At 41.8% G+C, this 17,842-nt stretch overlaps 1 protein-coding gene across 2 annotated transcripts in view; it reads left to right on the top strand.

Annotated features, from left to right (window-relative positions):
- The window catches only part of COL17A1 (collagen type XVII alpha 1 chain), a 64,646-nt gene extending 58,622 nt beyond the window's left edge, over positions 1–6,024 (top strand). For both annotated transcript variants that reach the window (XM_088448731.1, XM_088448732.1), the window contains 3 exons: positions 538–609; positions 1,101–1,163; positions 3,311–6,024. In XM_088448731.1, the coding sequence (XP_088304857.1) occupies positions 538–609; positions 1,101–1,163; positions 3,311–3,360 (185 nt within the window). In that variant the 3' untranslated portion in view covers positions 3,361–6,024. The remainder of the gene's footprint in view (positions 1–537; positions 610–1,100; positions 1,164–3,310) is intronic.
- Positions 6,025–17,842: the final 11,818 nt, after the last annotated feature.

Raw genomic sequence — 17,842 nt, forward strand, 5'->3', positions numbered from 1 at the left:
ACTTGGAATAAGTGCCTGACAGTTTCCATGGAAATTACAGCTCCTCCATTCACTATGAGCCAGCTAGTGAATTAATAGGTCATATTCTCATGAATGTTGGTTGAATACACACAAGTGGCTTCCTTCACTGTCTTTACAGGTGACAGGTTCACTTTAACAACAAAGATTATCGTCAAACATAATACAAATAGTGTTGAGGGAGGTGTTTGGGAAAAAAAGGGTTTCCATGATATTAGAATAAGATTTGTTCACGAGAAAGAGCTTGCATGTTAAACTAATGGCAGAGGCAAGTTGTCAAGGACATCTACATGATTAATCCTGGTTACCTGTGAAGAGACTGTGGCCTCATTACAACTAACCCTCGAGGAAAAAATTGGAATTCTAAATTGTCCAATGTTACTATTCGATGGCCTTGTTGTCTAAATTGTATTATTATTATTTTTTTTAGAAAATACAGTTGTCCTTCTATTTGTAGTTATATCATGATCATCGTTATGTACAATCAAAACTATCAACCACTTCTATTTTATTCTTCAGTTCATGGAACAATTGCCGGATCCCCAGGTTTACCAGGACAAAAGGGAGAGAGAGGATACCCAGGCGCCAAAGGTAAGTAGCATATTTAAAAAATATGTCACCTTCATGAGTGGAAAGGATATTACCAGTATTTTATTGTCCATGTCACTTTAAAATCAGTTTCTTTAAATGATCCCCACCAAGGACTGGGGCAGTGGTACAGTCCAATCACTTGTCAACTAGAGATTAAAGGGTGCCTTTTCGTCTACATACCATGGCAGTGGCCATTTTGTGTTCTCAACCGCCAATCAATAAATGAAATCAATTGGACTAAGGTTCCCTATGCCTCAGTGGTGCCACTCATTCCTAATTCTGTCCTCATTAATATTAATCTAGGCAACAAAATGTCTGCCTCGGCTGCAGACAGCAGGTTCCCTTTAATAGCTCATGAGGGTAACCGTAAAAAAAAATCCCACAGCCATCTTTCCCTAAAACATTGTGGAATTATTTACATTACTTATAGTATAATTTTAGAAAACTATTTATGCATTAAAGATGGTAAATAATTAATTTTATTTCTACAGGTGACAGAGGAGAGCCAGGGTACACTGGACCACCAGGACCAAGAGGTCATAAGGGAGACAAAGGTGTGGTACCCCCCAAAATCAGCATTTCCAAAATACATCATGGTTTTTATGTAATGACCACATTTATATCTCAGACTAATGCCATTATAAAGATTTTGAATTTGTTCATACTCCACAAGAGTTTCATTTTCATTGAACAGTCCATATTTCCATGTACAGAACTGGCAGGGCTCCACAAATTGTGGATGGATAGTGCGTGACGATTAGGGACAGTGGGAAGTGCCTTGGGCTATTAGAGGATATGCCCTACATGTCTTGATCACCACCAATTTCCACCTCACACTAAGTCAGTCACAAACCCTTTAGTGAATATGAAATGCCTTTCCTGAGATACCATTATCGCGTTTACCCTCTAGAAGGAAAACAAGATACCCTCATGCTTGACCCATGGCTGGTGATTAACTCCAGCTTGGGTTGTCTGATTGTTGTAAACTACTATGCTAAAAAAAAAAAGAGCAAGGTTAAAACCCTGACTATGGAATCAACTACACACACAGATTGTGAAACAAAGGGTATTTCCCTTTTATTATGTACTGTGCTTCAGGGATATTAAAACTTCTAATAAATGACTCTAGACTGCATAAATATCGTATCAGTACACAAAATGGCTGCCTCTATGTGTTCTGCATTATCATGGATGTTGGTTCAGACAGCATATAATAAAATCAGGTCCCAATAACTCAATGTGATCAGTTAAGGCCGGAACCCTACCAAACTACAAACATGTGCAATACAGCTACCACACAGACCATTTATGCAGTGATCACATCCACAAATAAAGGACCATGCCCAATTAGGCTAGTTAGATGGGTTGTATATTAATTTGCTGGGGGGGGCTACAGGCACATCCATGTGACCTGAGGTTTGCTTAGGCCATAAATTCCATCCTATACTTTATTTTATGTCCAAGATATAGTAAAGCAGTTATCAGAATCTATTCCCACTTATCTTCATTTTGGGGGCACAAGGAGTCTGAACAAGGGGAAGATATGATCAACGAGTCTACAATTTTGGGTGGAAAAAAGATGACTGCCCAGGGAAACCAAACACATAGGAGACCTACACATAATACAATCTCTGGCCTCTAGAGATTAATTTTTCTCAGTCAGTACCAAGATACTCAGTACACTACCCATAACCTATTCCATCTACTCAGCTATCCTTTGGAGTCATATTCAAAAACAGCCATACAGAGGGTCAGCAATATTAAAATTGCCATCCTTTTACAATCATTCCATACATTTCTTTCTTAGAGGGTTAAAGATATTTGATACTGGATGATGTTGGAGAAAACATTACAAGTCTACCTGATCTCCATATGGGGAAGGAGGCTACTCACTACCAAAATGATTTTGCAATTTCCATTCCCCAATTACAGTACTTCCCCATTGATCACCCCTTATTTATTATTTACAGTATATGATCTGGTGGAAAAAGTATAGGGTGCCCATAGGCAAATACAGGTTCCAGTTGCCTGGAAACCCCCTCCCCAGTCCACATCATGATTACCACAATAGAAATAGCATTTAATACTAAAGCTGCATGTTTTTAAGATCTACTCAGTGTAACATATTTAATAATTAGCAGCACCTGTTGATCTTTTAAAATGTGTGAGCCAGTAATGACTACACTTTTGCACCAACTAGGATATACTGTATGGAAAACATGCACTGTTATAGACCATTTATAGTGTCTGTATACTGTATGATAATTAACTATCCAGTACATAAGGAGATGTGTACATATATGCTCAGGGCAGTGCAAGGTTCTTTTGCTGCTCCCCCAGACTCCCAAACTTGCTCAAATGCTCTGGAATGATCCCACATCTGAAATAAAACCATTCAGCTCAGGCAGGATGGCCCTACTGCCGCATATTATGGCAAACTGTGATCACTGGTCCTGCATATGTCAGAATTATTACATACACTATACTTCGTATAACGTATATTATAGCTGGATAAGTGCTAATTCTGCCCTTCTCATGGACTGGCCACACTTGCTCTAATTTCAAACATTTAGAAACCCCCCTCTAGAAAACCTACGTTTGCCCCTGGTGCCATATGACAAATGAATTTGCAAAATATGCAGAGTTTCCATTCAAAAACACACTTAACTCAGTCAATGTTTCTTATTTTTTCCCCCTTTAGGAGAACAAATCTTTGTCGGAAAACGGAAGCGAAGAAGCCTGGGCGTTTGACAGGATTGCCTGAGCGAGTGATTGGCCAGACCACTGTGCCTGCTATATTGATGAAATATTAGCCTGAGCTGAGAGTATTTCGTTTCTGTTCCTTTCCAGCTGTAACTATCAGGACACAGTGCCGCTCAATGAGCACATAGCTAAGCAGCCAGAGAGAACTCATATTTATCTGAAATTGTCCACGTCACAGATTCCATTAGTCCAAAATCTCTCACATGACTTTGGAGGAAATGTAAAGATATTACTATGTTTATTATTGTCATATTCGCTTGCGATGTTCTTTGATCTGTAAATGCCAAACATATTTTGTGATCCATGGGGCATTAAAATTCCTTTTTCTAAGCAGTGGCTTGCCATGTTCACCTTAGTAAAAATGCCACTTTACATTTCAAGGGGGTTATGTGTCAACAGCGTAGAACTGTAAATAGCATTGTCACTGCATTGTGCTTTGAGCAGTGAGGTCTAAATGTTTTATATATCCTGGGAATTTAAATCTGCATCTATCTCACTAGCTTTTTTCTATAGAACACAAACCTTGAGTTAAGTGGTTAAGAGAAAAAAAAGTATAAAAATCCCCCCCACACACCTCATACGTAACATAAAATGCAACGTAAACATTCTGTATATACATAGAAGAAGCATAACTGCTGCTCTTTAGACCTTATTGCACTACAATTCCCAGCAACACCTGTGTTCAGTTGGGGGCTGTAGTTCAACAACAGCTAAAGAGCCCGAACTGCCTTAAACTGTCTTATGCTAATGATCTGGGTAACTGGACTGATAAATAATTACATAAGATACATTTATTTTCATCTTGTTATGTTTTTTTTGTTTTATAATCTCTTTATATTAGTTGTAATTGTCTAAATTTTATTGAAGTTGTATATTTGAAAGAATTTTTTTACAATAACCTTCTCATGTCTACAGACTGTCTTTATTTCAGAAATGTTGTTTTTTTTTATTTAGTACTCTTTAATGTCTTTTTTCATTTAGTACTCTTTAATGTCTTTTTTTCATTTAGTACTCTTTAATGCCTTGAGAGCCGACTGGGCTGTGGTTAAGTAGAAAGCTTATAATATCCATGAGAGAACACTTAGGACAAGCAAAGTATTTGATGTGGCAGTGTCCGCAGAGTAACCGGTGTCTTTTATATAGATTACATAGTAGACATGTTAATCAATTTATTATAGAGGAGCTATTCTCCGATTATTATAGTGCCAATGAATTACACTGGGATTTCCCAATTATGTTCCTTAAGGCCCTCTACTAGTCCATTACAGTTATCCATACTGAGTGGCTGAGGTACTAATTAGGTCACCTGTGCTTAAGCATGGATAGCCTTAAAACCTGGACAGTTAGGGTGCCTTGATGACCAAGTTTGGGAACCAGCTGGACTACACGATGACGAACTAGTGAGTTTTGACATCATTCTCTTTAATTATTCTATATTTATGTTAGAGATGTGCGGGTTCGGATTTACTCGGTTCTTATCGCCATTTTACCGCAAGTTCTGATTAGTTCGGATTTATTTTATTGGCTATCCAAAACACGTAATAGCCGATAGCCAATAAAATGCCGTTTTGAGATCCGAGTAAAACCGAGTAAATCCGAACCCGCTCATCTGTAATTTATGTTTGGTAACACTGGCCTATTAACAAGATTTCTCTGTTTTATTTCCGCATGCCATCCCTACCACTACACGGTGTTAAAATGTGTAATACAATAAAATGAGATAACATACTGATAAATATTTCCTTTTCTGGGTTCAACTACTGTTTATTTTAGCTGCTATGTATAATGCCTCTCATCCACGGCCGTAACTAGGGTTGAGCAAGCGGTGCCAGCGCACAGAGCACAGGGGCCTATTGTCGGCACTGTCGCTGACCTACGGCAGCTGCATGTGGCTTGCATGGTGTCAGCAATGGCATCCTGCAGCCCCACGCAAAGTTTGACTAGTGAACCTGTGTTTACAGAAGTGAAAAATGGTTCAGGTTATTATACCGTACTGCAACATCCACAATGTCTTCGTAAGCATCAGGCCCCAGAGTATGGAAGCCATCATTTGTTGGTGTGTAAGGAAATATAATTCGGAGGAGGCACCACTAATGTTTACACATGGTCGTGTTTACAGTGAAGGGACCAAGAGGCAAATGTTGTTCATGCTAGCTCAAGATTTCTCTTATATGCAATCCAAACATACATTAAAATCTATCGCTGAATATATTTTTATTAATACTCTAACAAAAAACTTGTATTGAATCGGTGACAACACATTTAGTAAATTATTGCCTTCACAATGACTTGTTGTCATCATAGAATATATAAAGTGTTAGTGAATCATCTCCCTCAAGACATCTGTGTTTTGGCCAGTGAGACACAACTATTAAAGTATTCCTGTCACCTACATGCACTGCAGCCATTTTGTGGGCTGAGATGTCTCTTCAATCCATGTCTGAACGGTAGTTCAGCTCACAAAATGACTTCCTGCTCTGTAGTCAGGCGACCGGCATACTTTGAAGACTGGTTTATTGACACGCAACATCTAAGAAAATGGTAACACTGTGCTAATTGTCAATATTATGCTTCATTTGTGTGAAATTTGTAATGCTAAAAGACACATATGCACTTTGTGTAAAACAAAATAAAGTAAATTTTTTAAATTGTGTTAAAGATTCTGCATATTTATCTATCGTGGTCTGCAGCACTATAATTTCCAATTGTAGGCAGAATTTATCCTGGACAGCGTACTGCGGGCCTATTTCAGAGACAAACTATTGCACAGCTGTGCAATTATATGCTAATGGCGCATCTACTGTAACAATGACGCCTACTGCCGGCATTGCAGATCCGAGGGCTGTTCCAAAGACGCAGTATTGGATCACTCTGCGTGAACAACGCTCATCTGAGTAACTCTCAGGTTCCTAGGGATGGCTGGTGTTTACTTGCTCCTGGGGCCAGAGAAGCTGTGTCGGTGGACACAGGAACTGGCCTCAGCATGCTTCGAAAACGAGGCTAATACGCCCCTATTCTGAAAACGCTGTCTGTAGCTGCCCAGCCCCTTTTCCCAAACGGCTGCAGCATGATAACACTGTACAACAAATTAATACTTTTAATTTGTTTCCTTGTAAAAATAGTCATACATTACTAATTTGAGGTCAAGAAAAACTAAAATGATTTCAGAATGTTTTTACTAGCTCTATTTTTTGAGCTACACTACTTGCACTATACTGTATGTACATTAGTAATATAGTCATAGTGAAAAGCTATTTTAAAATAATCTGATATTTTCTTCATAGATAATAAATAACAGTTGTTTTAATTCAATCAATCACAAATAAGAACACAAAAAGAAACAAACATACAGCATACGAAACAAACATACACCATACGAAAGTACTATCTAATATAGTGGCCTATTTATGGGGGTGCTTTCTCTTTGCTTGTCGCTTGTACTCCTCTTCTGGGGCATCTCTTGTCAGTGTCCAACAGTAGTGATCACCTACCCTGATATCTTTGTTCCATTGGTGAAATGTCTTGGTGGAATCGCTCACTATGCTTGTCACTCAGTGCACCACAGTTATCTTGTGTGAGTAATCCCGTGAATCGCATATATTTGAATAGGGGAGAGAACAAATAACTGATTCATTTAATTGGATCATTAGGCCCCGCCCCCTCTGCGCGGAATGCAGATTGCTGGTAAGATTCTCTCCATTCTGTCCACTTCACTAGGAATACCCCTACATCGTCATGAATGGGCTATATCTCGGAACTCAGAGCTAACTGAGAGTTTTAAATGTCATATTCATTTTTTGCATGCTGAAATCAATTAGAAGTAACTATTTTCACATCGGAAACATTTTCATTGTTGTGCAGTGTAATCAGACTGTGGCTTAGGAGGCACTGCGAGCGAACTCGCAGAGCTAGATCTGCACATGTGCTGTACAGCATCTGCGCTTGCACAGATCTCACACCATAAGGTTTGCATACATCTCTAAATAAGGCCCTACGTCTGTTGTGTACATTTGTATTGCATTTATCTCATGCGCTAGAGAGGTTTATTGTCTGATATGTAAAAAGCCAACTAAACGTCTTTAAGGTACGATGGGGCCTGGTAGAGAGGTAGATGTGGTGCCAATGCTTGTGCAGTTGAATAATTGTTTGCTACTGCCCATGTGCAAAAAGCCTAGGACACCCTCACTGCGCACGTGCGAACCCTGGTGTGCTTTGGAGTACACAGTTGAGTTATGACATAGCTATGATTAGAGACGGTACTTGCGATCCATGGATGCAAAAAGAGAGCGTGTTACGGGAGTGTCATGGGCATGTACATGTATACAGCTGCGTTCTCTTTCGCCGCACTGGAGCCACAGTGGTCATATTTTGAGAAAGTTAAAAGAAAGACTATGCGCTTGCCAGGGGTTGCTCGAGGAGTTGATGTTCCAACCGATGGTGGAGTGGTTGGACCCACCAGTGGACTTGAGCATTGCTCAAATATGTAAAGTGGGCCTCGCAGGGTTTACTCAGTCCGTTCGTTGCTGCACAAGGGGGATGCTTTAACTGGCATGTGTATATTTTCACATCGCAACCAATCTGACACTGCACTCTGTGCTCATGCGCAGTGTCAGATTCCCCCAGAGAAGCCTTTCACTAATTTGAAAAACTCCTCCAAAATACTGGGGAAGTAACTATCAGGGACAGCAGTTATTGCTACCGCTGTCCCTGAGGGTTCAGTTTAGTACATAGTGGAGATATTTTCATTCAAGATGAAAATATCCACAGAGACAGACAATTTTAATACATAGGCCCCTAATTCATCCCATTTAGAAACACTGGAAACCTTGGGGAAGAGAGGCTCAGCTAGGATTGCAGGACCTTATATTTCTACACTGTAACAGGGGTATTCAGCATGCAACCCTCCAGCTGCTATTAGGGCATTCTAACACTGTGGCAGGGAATGCTGGGAGGTGTAGATTCACAGCATCTGGTGTGCCGCATGTTAAAGACCCCATACAAGCTTAACTTCCTCACCATCTATAGCTCCTTTCTTGTCAAGAGGTCACTTTTTTTGCATAGTTTCTCAGGACCTACTCACTGATAGAGGCAAGCCAGAACTGACAGTCATACTGACATGTCCAGCTCTCGCATTCTATACACCTTCTGATTGAGAGGTAGTAATTCTGAATGGTTAGCGCAGTCTGACATGCTGTATTCAGGAGTCCTGCAGGTTCATTTTCTTTTTATAAACATATTGTGTTTTGCAATCTGATAAAGGGAGTGCTTCAAGAGCTAAGGCTGAGGGGCTATCATCATCATCTGTCATAGTCTTGGCTGAAAAAGTGGTAGAGAGGAGGTGGCTTGCAGTCCACTAAACTCAGGCTAGAGTTGCTGGTCTTGCTAGGACACCGTCTCGAGGCTACAGAATACTTGGGACAAGGATCTAGATGCCCGAGTAATTGGGACAAGTATTTCAACCTGAGAAATCTAGGGACGCTGGACGCTGGACGCTAAGGCTTAATTAGCAGGTTGTAGAAGTGAAGTCTAATACCCCTTTCAGACTTAAGATCCGGGAAATTCCTGGATCTATCAACCCAGCAAATTCCTGGTAAAGGGCAGGGTTGTGGACCTGGGAATTCATCCCAGATAGCTTCTTTTCACATATACCAAAATCCTGGGTCAATGCGGGTTTTCATTTATGTGTGAAAGGGGTATAAGGGGACTCTAGAGACTCTTTTTACCAACATTTTAAAATATCCACATCTGAATAAGGCATGCCATGGAATTATATCATTCCTGTTTGTTTATGCTCTCAGACCTAGGGTTTCCAGATTTTGTTAATTTCATCCCCTGGGATAGCAAAGAGTCGTCATAGGAAAACTTGGATAGTTAAGCAACTATCTTCCAAATAACAATATTAGAAATGAACCTCTATATACCCCTGCCTATACCTTCTGAAAACCTTCCTATAAACCTCTAAACACAACGCTAATTGCGTACGCAGTATGACCGCAAATAAAGACAGGAGTGGAATCTGTGGTTCCAACGCACAAGTATTATTCAGGTAAAAGTACAGTCAGTTACACGCAATCTATACATACATAATTTAGGCGTAAAAAGGAAATAATACAGACTCAAGTACAGTATACATACGCTGCGCCTCCGGACCCAGAGATAGACCTCAGACTAGAGACCCCTAGTACATACAACCTTCAGCATGGACTCCTAAACCAGTATATGGGCCCATGTATTTATTCCCCCCAGGCTAAAGCAGGACAAAGGGGAAATTTCTTGCTGATATCATTGGTTCCCAGAGGAGAAGCATATGTTACGGCACATTTAACAGGTTGTTTCAAATAGACTTTCCCTGCCTCTAACAGCCGGAGTCTTTCTGGTAACGCCTCCTGTAACATTTCATCAGCTAAACATTTTGTTGCTTGTAAGTTCTGTGATCCGTAACTTGAGTTTGCATGATGCGATCTCTTCACCGATAACACCGGGATGCTGTAAAAGCGTATGCATCAGAACGAGACCAAACACACCTTGCTTATCAGGTATAATACCTTAGTTATCAAAAACCTTTATTTCTTAGCATTTAAACTAACTTAACCAACTTGAATCATACATTTTGATGCTTATGGAACCTTATGTGTGAATATGAAATGTGTGAGTATTCGGGGTTTGATATAAAGACATATTTAATGTGTGTGTGAGGATAAGTGCCTTGTCTCTAACATTTTAGCATGCTGGGCCAGATAGTTCTACATCTCCTGTCAGCAGGCCCTCCCACCTTTCCTGTGTCATTGCAGGAAGCTTGCTTATTTATTCTAGCCAGACCACCCGTAGTGAACAAACGTTTTTTCACCACCGGTCTCCCTGAAGACAAAACAAGATGTCATTTTAGTCCAGGAAAAGCAGAAATGGCTGGAACTCAATCTTCTCCTTTGATCTCTGTCATAAACACCATGTAACAGAGTGGTTTATTTACTAAGCATTGGATGTAGATAAAGTGGATGGAGACAAAGTACCAGCCAAACAGGGCGACTAAAACTTGGAAGCCAGTTGTCTCACTGATTAACTGAGCGGCTTTATGCATATCACCAGGTATCATATTTCTCTTGCCTCTGTGTTCATATTGCGTGTGAAGATATGGTGACAGTGTATTTTTATGTATTCCCAACATTTCAACATGTGTGAGGGTCATAACTCCTGGGACTACTCTTCCCAGATAACACAAACCTTCGGAACTCGGGGAGAGCCATTTATACGCTTTTTTTCCACATATAAAATATACATTATCAGGGAGAACATAAGGAATAGTATGCATCATTATCATTAAACACATTTCTCTTGCAAACAATCCTATCTCAGGCTCTTCCATTTGGTATATGCAAGTTTCGGGTTGTATTATTTTAGCACAATAACCATCTGGTACTTTACCAATCATTTCTTTGGTGGAACTCAATGTATACCGGTACCTAAAATGTTTCCCACTTGATTTAATTGAGTGTAACAGATCATAGTTTATGGATTTATTATCAGCTCTTTGTGAGAAGGTCATCGTCTGGTTATTCCCCGTCCCTTCCCAACCTCCGGGTTTATTGGGGTTGGTTATGTTTAAACACAAAAGTGATCTATCTACTTGGAATTGATAGAGTTTGAAATGAGGTGGTTTGGATGAGAGGAATTTTCCATCCAAAGTTTTCCCTTTTTGTAAATCTAAAATTTCCGTGGTATTCAGCGGAAATGGCACCAACCCTACATTATGCTGTCCCTGTGGCACATGTGAACACACCCAGCAATCAGTTTGATTTAACACTTTGCCTACCATGCTGTGATAATCCTATAAAGGATACCCTCCCCTGTACGGGTTATATTTAGGTTGACACCGTTGGATACAGTTCTCATCAACTAGGGACCCACAAAACTCACAAATACAGGAATCTTCAGACGATAAACCTCCACACCTTCCCCGAGTATCCGGAATGACAGCTCTCTTAACAATAACAGTACTAAGATTGGTCAGACACTCCCCTGATTGGAATTGCACTCCTCCTTTCTCCACTCCATCAGCACTGCCATCAGCTCCTGTTTCCTCAATCGGTCCCCCATCACAGACACTGGATATTCCCAAACTGACCAGGATGGTGAACACTCTAAAAGAGAATATGAGAATGAACACAGCAGGCCTGTCCATTTTAACAACAAGTCCTGCAAAATTTCTCTCGGTTCAGGTATCTCACTACGACCGTTTCAATCCTCCTGGAACAAGTTCGCGAGCGACAGGTCCACACTATCAGCCTTGTCTCCACCTTGTTTCTCCACCAGTTGATTGACCTTTTTGCAGTGAGTGGAATGGACCCAGGTATCTCTCTCGGCCACCTTCAAAGATGTAGTACTCGTCAGCAGCACCTGGTATGGACCTTCCCACCGATCAGTCAAACAACCTGAATGCAAGAAATTTCTGATCATTACATATTCTCCTGGTTCAACATCATGACAGTTAGTTTCAGGCATATCATTAGACAACAATTTCAATTTCTGCTGTTGCTTTAACTGCCTACTCATTGATATAAGATACTTTACAGTTACCTCGTTGTTACCCTTGTGCTGACCGTGTGCTGCCTCAGCCAGGCTGGGGTAATATGCCTTGGGGGCTACTGGCTTACCATGTCCGTCCCTCCAGAGCCCAGAGGACTCTTGCCCACACCCCTTGGACTTCCATATGGATTTTTCCTGAATTGAACACAAATTTTGCATCTCAATTAATTTCAGCATATCAATGGTTTGGAATGACATAATTGTTTCAATCGGGGAAGACATTTTTAACCCCGCTGCCCATTTTGCAGCTTCATTCTTCTCTGTTGTTGCCCAGTGACACCGGGTCATCCTCACATGTGTGGGCTTTGCATTTAATTACTACCACTGCCTTGGGCAGTTGGATTGCTTCTAAGAGATGTTTTATGTGTCGGGAGTGTGCAACTGGTGTGCCTGCTGCTGTCATAAAATTTCTCAGACGCCATAGAGACCCAAAATCGTGCACCACCCCGAACGCGTACTTCGAGTCAGTGTAAATGTTACCAGATTTGCCTGCTGCCAGTTCACATGCTCTAGTCAGTGCTACTAACTCTGCCACCTGGGCTGAGTGAGGAGGACCGAGAGGTTTAGCTTCTATGATGTCTGTGTCATTTACAACAGCATAACCTGTACATAATTCACCTGTGTCTGTTTGTCTATGACAACTCCCATCCGTATAGAAAGTCACATCCACATTCTCTAAAGGTGTGTCATGTATGTCAGGTCTAGCAGTAAAGGTCTGATTCAGATATGTCATACAATCGTGAGTGTCATCATGACTGCTGAACTCACCTCCCACCAGCAACTCCTCTCCTTCCACCCTCTGTACATCATGTTGTACATATGGTAGGTATGTTGCTGGATTCAGCGTACTGCAACGTTTAACAGTAATATTTGCAAGAGCGATTAGGGCTAGTTCCCATTTGGTGAACCTAGCCGAGGAGACGTGTCTGGTTTGAGCTGAGTTCAACAGAGCAGATACAGCATGGGGAGTGTAGACAATCATATCATGGCCCAATACTACGTCCTCACTTTTACTCACCAATAAAGCGGTAGCTGCTACACTTCTCAAACAGGTGGGGAGTGATCTTGCTACCGTGTCCAATTGAGCACTGTAGTATGCTACGGGCCTACTGGCATCACCATGTTTTTGTGTAAGGACACCTGCAGCACAACCATCGGCTTCCGTACAATATAAATCAAAAGGTTTTTCATAATCGGGTATTCCCAATGCTGGAGCTTTTGTCAGACTATCCTTAAGATTAAGAAAAGCCTGTTCTGATTCCTCAGTGTGTGTGACGCGATTGGGCTTTGAGGAAGAGACTAGTTCCTGTAACGGCAAGGCCAAAATACAAAAACCTGGGATCCACGTTCAGCAATATCCACACATTCCCAAGAAGGTACGAATTTGCTGTTGATTCTGTGGCAGTGTCATGTTTTGTATGGCCTGGATTCTATCATTTGTGAGATGTCGTAACCCCTGGGTTAGGCAGTGTCCCAAATATTTTACTCTGGGCTGGCATGGCTGTAATTTGTCCTTAGCCACTTTGTGTCCTGTATGCGAGAGATGAAGTAACAAAAGTTTAGTATCATTCACAAATGACATAAAAGAGTCAGAACATAGCAATAAATCGTCCACATATTGAATTAGAACTGATCCATTGGCAGGTTGAAAAGCTTGTAAACAGTCATGCAATGCCTGGGAGAAAATACTGGGGCTGTCTATGAAACCTTGGGGCAATTGTGTCCATGTATATTGCACACCTCTCTATGTGAATGCGAATAGGTACTGACAGTCAGGGTGGAGAGGCACAGAGAAGAAAGCAGAACAGAGGTCAATGACAGTGAAATGGGTTGCATTTGGTGGGATCTGCATCAGGATGACAGCTGGATTCGGCACTACAGGGAATTGGCTCTCTACTACCTTATTAACACCTCTAAGGTCTTGCACCAGCCTATAACCCCTCCCACCACTCTTCTTTACTGGAAAGATGGGACTGTTGGCTACACTAGCTGTACGAACTAAAATTCCCTGTTGCAATAATCGCTTGATTATTGGAAACACCCCTAGTTCTACTTCCTGTTTTAGTGGGTACTGGGGAATTTTTGGAGCTTGCCTACCGCTTTTTAAGTTTACCATTACCGGGCTTACGTTTGCCATTAATCCAGTGTCCTGTCCATCTTTTGTCCAAAGGGAATCTGGAATTTGGGACAACATTTCATCTACTTGTGATGGATTTTCTTTTACAATGGTAGAGTGATACATTATCCTTTGAGGAGTGTCTAACATATCCCGCACCTCGTATACCATTCTCTCTGGGATATCTAAATATACACCATCAGGGGTGCAATATATGACACATCCCATTTTACATAACAAGTCTCTGCCCAGCATGTCAGTAGGAGCCGCGGCAGCCAGGAAAAAAGAATGTCTGGTATGCAATGGCCCAATACTAACCTCTGCGGACTTTGTTAAAGGATAAAGTTCCACTCTACCTGTCACACCCATTGTTGGTATTGTCTCGTTGGTCACCTGTAAATTAATGGGAGATTTCATCACTGACTTGGTCGCCCCTGTGTCTACAAGAAAAGGATATTCAGTACCAGCTACATCAACCATCATGACCGGTTCTTCCCTAGTAGTTCCCGTTAACCTGACTATCTGTAGACTACAGGTATGACCTGACCCCTATCGTTGGCTACCATTCTCCAATAAAGCATTTACGGCTACAATTGGAGCTGGTGCTTGCTGAATATTTGCTGATCTCTGTGCATATCCCTTATGGGGATATCCAGGTTTCCCTTGGTGTGGGGTCCATACTCTTTTTACTGTGCAGTTTCTACTTAAGTGTCCTGTTTGTTTGCAATTAAAACATGTCCGTGATTCAGGTGAAAGCATGTGTTGTTGTGGAGTTTGAGCAGAGGGTAAAGGTGGTGGATATGGGTAAGGATAGGGAGGGTTAGGGTATTGTGGGGGATAAGAAGTAGGTGGATATCCTGGGACCTGTGGTTGCATTGGGTTAGTAGGATAGAGTTGTGTTTGTTGTTGAGTGGGGTTAGTGAGAGCAACTTGTTCTGACATGAGTGTGTGTGCAAATGCAAGCGTGTCTGTTGGCTTTGGTGTTACCGTCATTCCCTCCAGAGCTTGCATACTGACAGCCATTAATTTTTTGCTCTGGGTCTCCCTCTTTTTTGAGATGTTTTTGTCATGTTCTATGGCAGACTCTATGAGGTTATCTATTGTAAGTCCCCTCCAGCCAGGCTGTGAGGTCTGAACCCGAGTTTTTAAATTCTCTTTTAAACCATCCATTAATATCGTGACTATCATTCCCCTGTGGTGAATGCTATCATTAATATCTTCTATCCCAGTGTACTGGGTGATAGCCTGCAGAGCCCGATCACAATAGTCTTCTGCAGTTTCACTCTCCTTTTGTTTGATTGTCAAGATTTTGTTCCAGTTAACTACTACCGGAAAATATATACCCAATTGAGTCACAATACGGGAAATGTTACCTTGGTTTACTTGGTCTGTTAAGGGAACGTCGCCATCCAATACACAATCCGTGATAAATTTTGTCACGTCGGTATTGCGTGGTAGACAGGCCCATAACACTACGCGCCAATCTTTATTAGTAGGCTCATGAGAACCAGGGCTGCCATCAGCAATTGTGGGGCCCGGGACTGACAAAATAGGCAGGGCCCCTGGGCCCCCATCCCCCCACTACCGCTAAAGGTGCATACACACGCAGTGATTTTTTGGACGACTGAACGATAACGATATCGTTATCATTCAGTCATCAAAAAAATCGTTCAGTTTTTGCCCCAAAACGATGAACGATAACTACCAATGCGCGCTCCCATTTGTAGTTGGTAGTTAACGTTCATCGGCCGAACCTCCCGTCCAACCTGACAATATTGTAAGGTTGAACATGTTCTGGGATGAGGGAGGGAGCCCGGCACTGAACTAAATCGTTCTTGATTTCGTTCAGTGTTTGTGCTCAGTGTCGTTAATGACACTGAGCACACATCTGCCAGGGAAACACGGGACGATTTCATTCATGGAGCGAATCGTCCCGTGTGTATGCACTAAAAGTCTCATTATTCATGACTTACCTTATCGCCTTGAAGAATGCTCCTTTCTTCTGGCTTCTTCTCATTCAGGTCTGGCTCTCGCGGCTCCTCTGACCTCTCCCTTCCAGCAGCGTGGCGTCATGAAGTCACACGCTCCGACCGCAAAAAAATATTAAACAAGAGCAGGGGCAAACAAAGGATTTTCTGAGGGGGGGGGTTCTAATATACTCTGTATGTATATATATATATATATATATATACACACACACACAAACACCACAAAGAAATAGATGCAGTAAATGCAGTATTACTTGCTCCGATGCCCTCCTTGAAGGAGAGCTGTGTCCCCACTGTGTACCAGACCTACGAGGCGGCACTCGGAGACAGTGCAAAAGTGTTAAAGAAGCAATGTGGTTTATGATGATGATGACTATGCAATAAACCACATTGCTTCTTTATCACATTTGCACTGTCTCCGAGTGCCGCCTCGTAGGTCTGGTATATATATATATATATATATATATATATATAATATATATATATATATATATATATACACATATATAATATATATATAATATATACAGTATATAGCAACATGCATACACATATATACACACTAGCAGATACACACCAACACATACAGTACATACACATATATACACACTAATATACATACACATATATATATATACACACCAGCATATACACACTAACACACACACATATACACACTAGCACATATAGACACATACCGTATATACACACTAGCACATACAAACACATATATACACACTAGCATATTCACACTAACACAGACACATAAATACTGTATATATACACTAGCGCATACACACTAAAGCATACAGACACATACATACACATGCTAAAACACATACATACTTCTAACTTACACTTTGAAGCAACAGCAGCTTGGTAATGGGGGGCGGGCACCTTGCATCGTTAGGCTCCGCCCCCAGCGCGATAACGCGATTTGCGTCCGTGCGGGGGCGGGGCTTGTCACATTGGCTCCGCCCCCATTTCAATCAGCGTGAAGGGAATTATTTCGGTCCATCGGAGGAGGGGAGCGGGCTCTCTGGTTGGAGCAGGTGCGCACACGAGTAGTGCAGGCCGGCAGGCTGTAGCAGCACCCCACCCTATTTTAACTCCAGGGGGTAGTGCGGGCTATACATTGGCGATAGAATAGGGTAGGAACTGGCACGGGCCCCCTCCCGTTCTGTCAGTGTCCGGGCCCGGGACTCCAGTCCCGGCAGTCCCCCCCTGATGGCGGCCCTGATGAGAACTACCCAAATTTCTCAAAAATCTTTGAGATTTGGCTAATTCCTTTTTTGGATCAGGGAAATCATTTATGATGGAATTTAGTTCTGCCCTTGTCCATGGACAATGCATTACTACTTCCCTAGTGGGCACTACACCGTTTGCATCCGCATTTCCATTCGGAACAGTTATTGTCCGAATGGGATGCAGACCGGCAGCGTTGCTACCTCTGACCTGATTACCTGGCTGGGGGTTTAATCTGCTGCTGCTACGTATGGTATTAACAACTTCCTCAATGGGTGCAGAGTATATTAACACTTCCCTTGCTGTTACCGATGGAGATGGCGGCACCACCCGTGATTGTGGTGATGCAGCATCTATCATTTGCACAGCATGGGAAATGGCAGACATTACAATAGGCTCATCATCTACGTCATAAACATTTTCTTTATGGTTACTTTAGAGGGGGTACAATTTACTTGTTACATTTTTGTTGGTATTTTTGGTAACTGTACTTGCACCTCCGTCCACATAAGGTGGGGGAGGTGAGCGTGAACTGTTG

The sequence above is a fragment of the Taudactylus pleione genome, unplaced genomic scaffold, assembly GCF_031769625.1.
Source record: "Taudactylus pleione unplaced genomic scaffold, aTauple2 ptg000464l, whole genome shotgun sequence".
In the NCBI taxonomy this organism is placed as follows: domain Eukaryota; kingdom Metazoa; phylum Chordata; class Amphibia; order Anura; family Myobatrachidae; genus Taudactylus; species Taudactylus pleione.